This window comes from Nicotiana tabacum, chromosome 11 (genome assembly GCF_000715075.1).
Source record: "Nicotiana tabacum cultivar K326 chromosome 11, ASM71507v2, whole genome shotgun sequence".
Lineage (NCBI taxonomy): Eukaryota > Viridiplantae > Streptophyta > Magnoliopsida > Solanales > Solanaceae > Nicotiana > Nicotiana tabacum.
In genome coordinates this window covers 39,233,366-39,237,882 of record NC_134090.1, presented here as the reverse complement: position 1 = coordinate 39,237,882, position 4,517 = coordinate 39,233,366, and the positions used below count along the sequence as shown (strand labels likewise).

General features: G+C 39.2%; 1 protein-coding gene across 1 annotated transcript; it reads right to left on the bottom strand.

The window, feature by feature from the left end:
- Nucleotides 1-228: 228 nt before the first annotated feature.
- On the bottom strand, nt 229-3,964 carry LOC142165812 (uncharacterized). Its single transcript, XM_075224188.1, has 7 exons — nt 3,643-3,964; nt 3,228-3,374; nt 2,860-3,080; nt 2,000-2,764; nt 1,715-1,841; nt 365-1,501; nt 229-245 (listed from the first exon to the last, which is right to left on the bottom strand). The coding sequence occupies exons 1-7, from the start codon at nt 3,962-3,964 to the stop codon at nt 229-231; spliced, it is 2,736 nt and encodes a 911-aa protein (XP_075080289.1).
- Nucleotides 3,965-4,517: the final 553 nt, after the last annotated feature.

The window sequence follows — 4,517 nt, the reverse complement described above, 5'->3', positions numbered from 1 at the left end:
TTCTGTCTCGAAATTGAAATTCCCATCATGTTTTCCATGCTCCCATTTTGAGGAGAATCGCATGCTCTCCATAATTACATGGAAGTGTCGATCCATCCCATTTTTCTTTAAACCCTTTTGCACCTGCTTTAATGTCCTCCCAGTGGATTGAATGCTCTTCCTTTTCTCTTTGCTTCTTATCTCCTGTCCACCTTCACCCTTAGCCTTGGACATTGCGGTTTATCTTCATTAACTAACCTCCTTCCCTGTGCATCCAGATGCCAGAAATGTTGGCATTCTATTTCTCTATGATCTAAAGCATAATTAGCCAAGTGATCTGCCAGCTTGTTGCCCTCCCTATGAATATGACTAATTGTGTAATTGCCCCCATTCATTAGTTGCATCATTTTCTCAATATGCTCTGATATGATCCATGGTGGTTTCCAGATCCTATCCATTATCTTTTTTAATAGCATTGAGTCTATTTGAATCCATACACGAGAGTATTGCTGAAATCTGCAGAACCTTAGTGCTTCTACCATGGCCTTTGCTTCAGCTACTGTGTTTGTTGTCTCCTCAATCTCCTTCCCTACTGACTTGACTATGTCACCATTCTCGTTTCTTATACAAAAACCTATTGATCTCCTGCCTGGATTTCCCCTCGATGCACCTTCCGTATTAACTTTTAGCCATCCTGCACTTGGAAATTCCCACATGACTTTGGTAACCTTAAGTTTAGGAGTGAAATTTTCCATCATAGCTAAAAGATCTTGCCATTTGTGAGGTACCATGTCCATCTCAGGCTTTCTCACTTTCACCAATGCCTGGAGATTTGATGAAACTTGATATATCACCCTGCTAGTTGTCACAGCATCACCATACTTCATACTATTTCTTCTTTTCCAGAGTTCCCAGACTACACATGAGGGGAGTGCTTGTATTACTGGTTTGAGTCTTAAGCACACATTTGCAGTCCAACATTTTGTGATTTCTTGGTGCAATGTAAGTCCCTCCACAGCTATACCTGCCCTCGATAGAAAATACTTCCAAGTTGTCTTTGCAGTTTCTGATCTAAAAAATAAGTGTTGAAGAGATTCCTCGTCAGGCTGTACACAACACCAACATTTTGATGGTATGCAGTAGCCTACCCTTTTCAGGAAATCATCTAAAGGTAACTTTGCTTTCCACACTTTCCACATGAAAAAGGCTATTTTAAAAGGCAGTCCCTTTACCCAAATTATCCTATAAGTTGTTCTTGGTTCATCTCTTCTTCTCGTATAATCCCATGCTGACCTAACACTGAAATATCCTCTTGTTTCCAGCATCCAACAAGGCACGTCAAGAACCTGCTGAGATGAAGGTGGTTTGATTTTCTCCAGAATGTGTACTACTAAGTCTTCAGGAAGAATTTCAAATAGCCTGTCCACATCCCACTCACCATCTAAGGTAACATCATGTACATTATGTACAGTTTCATCAATGCCAAAGTCCTGAGGAACCAAAAAATATAGTGTCCCAAGACCTGTCCAGTTTTCAAACCAAAAAAGTGAGGATCCCCTTTTTGTTTGCCAAAAGATTTGATGTTCAATCAGATCTCTGCATTCCAACATTTTTCTCCAAATGTGAGACCCCCTTTTCCATGGAACAATTATAGAATTCATTTTCTTACAGTATTTCTGACATACGAAAGCGCTCCATAGGCTTGGTTTTGTTCTAAAATTCTACCACAACTTGCCTAATAATGCTTTTGCTACATCATGCAGTGACCTAAAACCTATTCCTCCTTCCTCAACTGGCATGCATAAGGTATTCCACGAAGCCCAATGCCTACTAGTTCCTCCAACAGAGCTGCTCCAGAAAAACTGAGCAAACAATTTGTGCAACCTATTTATCACATAATTTGGAGGGTTTACAGCTGATAGTAGATGCATAGGCATGCTTTGCAGTACATGGGATATGAGAACTGCCCTGCCCCTACTGATAATAACTTGCCCTTCTATGATTGCAGTTTGTCCATTACCTTAGTAATTAGGGGCTGATAGTATTCCAGCTTTCTCCTTGCATAAAATATAGGACTACCTAGATATATGATAGGAAAGTCATTCCTATGAATGCCTGTGATCCTTTCCACCTTGCTGACCACTTCCATGTCTGTTAAATGATGCAGGTACACAGCTGATTTGGTCTTGTTAACAAGCTGCCCAGATGCAGCTTCATATGCATTCAGCACTTGCATAATCAACATCAAAGATGTTTCATCTGAGGATGAGAAAATAATCATGTCATCTGCATACGCCAAATGATTGATCTTTGGACTCCACTTTGGCATCCCAAATCCACAAAAATATAGGTTAGTATGTAGTGCATTGAGACCCCTAGATAATGCTTCTGCTGCCAAGATAAACAAAGTTGGAGATACCGGATCACCTTGTTTTACTCCCCTTGAGGACTTAAAGAAACCATGAGCTTTACCATTGATTAGAATAGAATACCAATTGTTTGAAACTAATCCAAAGACAATCCCTATCAACCTTTCTGTGAATCCCATTTTTCTTAGTACCTTGGTTAGGAATAGCCAAGATAATCTATCATAAGCTTTGGTCATATCTAGCTTCAGGATGACATTAGGTCCAACATTAGTTCTAAGCCTAATGTCAGTCACTATCTCTTGAGTTAGAAGGATATTTTCTACTATATTCCTGTCCTTAACAAAACCTGACTGTTCCTCCGATATCAGACTTAGGAGAAATTTCACTAGCCTTTCATGTACCACCCTCGATAAAACCTTATAGAAAAGTTAATGAGGCTTATTGGTCTTAAATCAGAAAAGGTGGTAACTTCTTTTTTCTTTGGTAACAGAACTAGGTTTGTGTGTGTTACACACTTGGGTAGCTCATGACCATTGAAAAGAGCCCTCACCATGTCATACATGTCATCCCCTATTATGTCCCAACAAGAATGATAGAATTTGCCTGTCATACCATCTGGCCCCCCAGCACTATCACCATTAAGTCCGAGTACTGCCACTTTAACCTCCTCTTTTGTTGGTTGCTTAATCAATTCTGCATTCTGCTCAGTGTTAATCAGATTAGGAACATGCTCTACGATATCAAATGATGAAGGAGTAGATGCTTCTGTGAACTGTTCCTCGTAGAATTTGATAGCCTCTTGTGCAATTTCTTGTTCTTCTTCAATCTAGGTTCCTCCACTGTTTTGAATTCTTTTAAGCTGAAGTCTCTTCCTCCTACCTCTCACTTGTGCGTGGAAGAACTTTGTGTTCCTATCCCCTTCCTTGAACCAAGTCATGCCTGCCTTTTGTTGCCAATATTTCTCCTCTAGTGCAAGACATTTAATCAATTCTGCCTGAACCTTTTGTAGTCTTTCCCTGTTCATCCCTGTAGGATTTGCTTCAAATTATGCTTAATGAACCATCACTACCTCCTCCATACTTGCTATCTTTTGGAAAATATCTCCAAATATAGCCTTACTCCACAATAAAAGGGCTTTCTTTAATTTTTTTAACTTGTGATTAAAAAGAATATAAGGATTTGCACTGAAATCAGCAGACCAATTCTCTTTCACCACATCTTTAAACGTCGCATGTTCCACCCAAAAATTTAAGAACTTGAAAGGTTTTTTTTATAGGTGAAGTCTCAATATCACACTTCAGATACATTGGACTATGATCAGAACCAGTCTTTGACAAATGCTGCACCTCTATTCTTGGAAATGTTTGTTGGAACTCAACATTGGCCAAACATCTATCTAGTCTTTTGAATATACAGTCTTCCTCTGCTCTCCCATTCCACCATGTAAATATGCTGCCTTTAAATCCAAGGTCGAATAGATTGCTAGTGTTGATACAGTGTCGAAAAACATCAATTTCATTCAATGACACAGGTAACCCACCAAACTTCTCTTCTTCCTCCCATATTACATTGAAATCACCTCCTACAAGCCATGGTGCTTCCATATCCCTTGCCATTGCATATAATGAATCCCATAATTCTATCATCTCAATTGCATCACATTTTGCGTATATCAATGTTAGGACAAACTCCACATGCGATTCAGTATGAAACAATCTTAGTGTTAATTGTTACACCATATTGTACATAACAGTTACCTCAAATACCTCATCTATAAAAGCCCAGATCTTGTTGGAAACATTTGAAATTGCCTGTGCAAGTCCTATCTTGTTTCTGTACCTTTCCAATTTTTTTGCTTGTTGCTTTGGCTCCATTAATCCTACAAAATCATAGTGATTTTGCTTATGCATTTTTGTCAACCTTTCAAAGGCCTGCTGTGTGTTGACTGACCTTATATTCCAAATGAGAGCATTCATCACTGATTGTTGGATTTAGTTAGTGTTCTCCTTGTGTGCACCCCAGCTTTTGGTGCTGCAAAATTATCTTTTTGTTGCTTCTTCTTTCCTTTTGCTGCTGATTTTGCCTTTTCCACTTGCGTAGGTGATAAGTCACCTTTCCTTGCAGCATTCATAAGGTGTTGGATAGTTGATTCTTGATCCATATCGTATC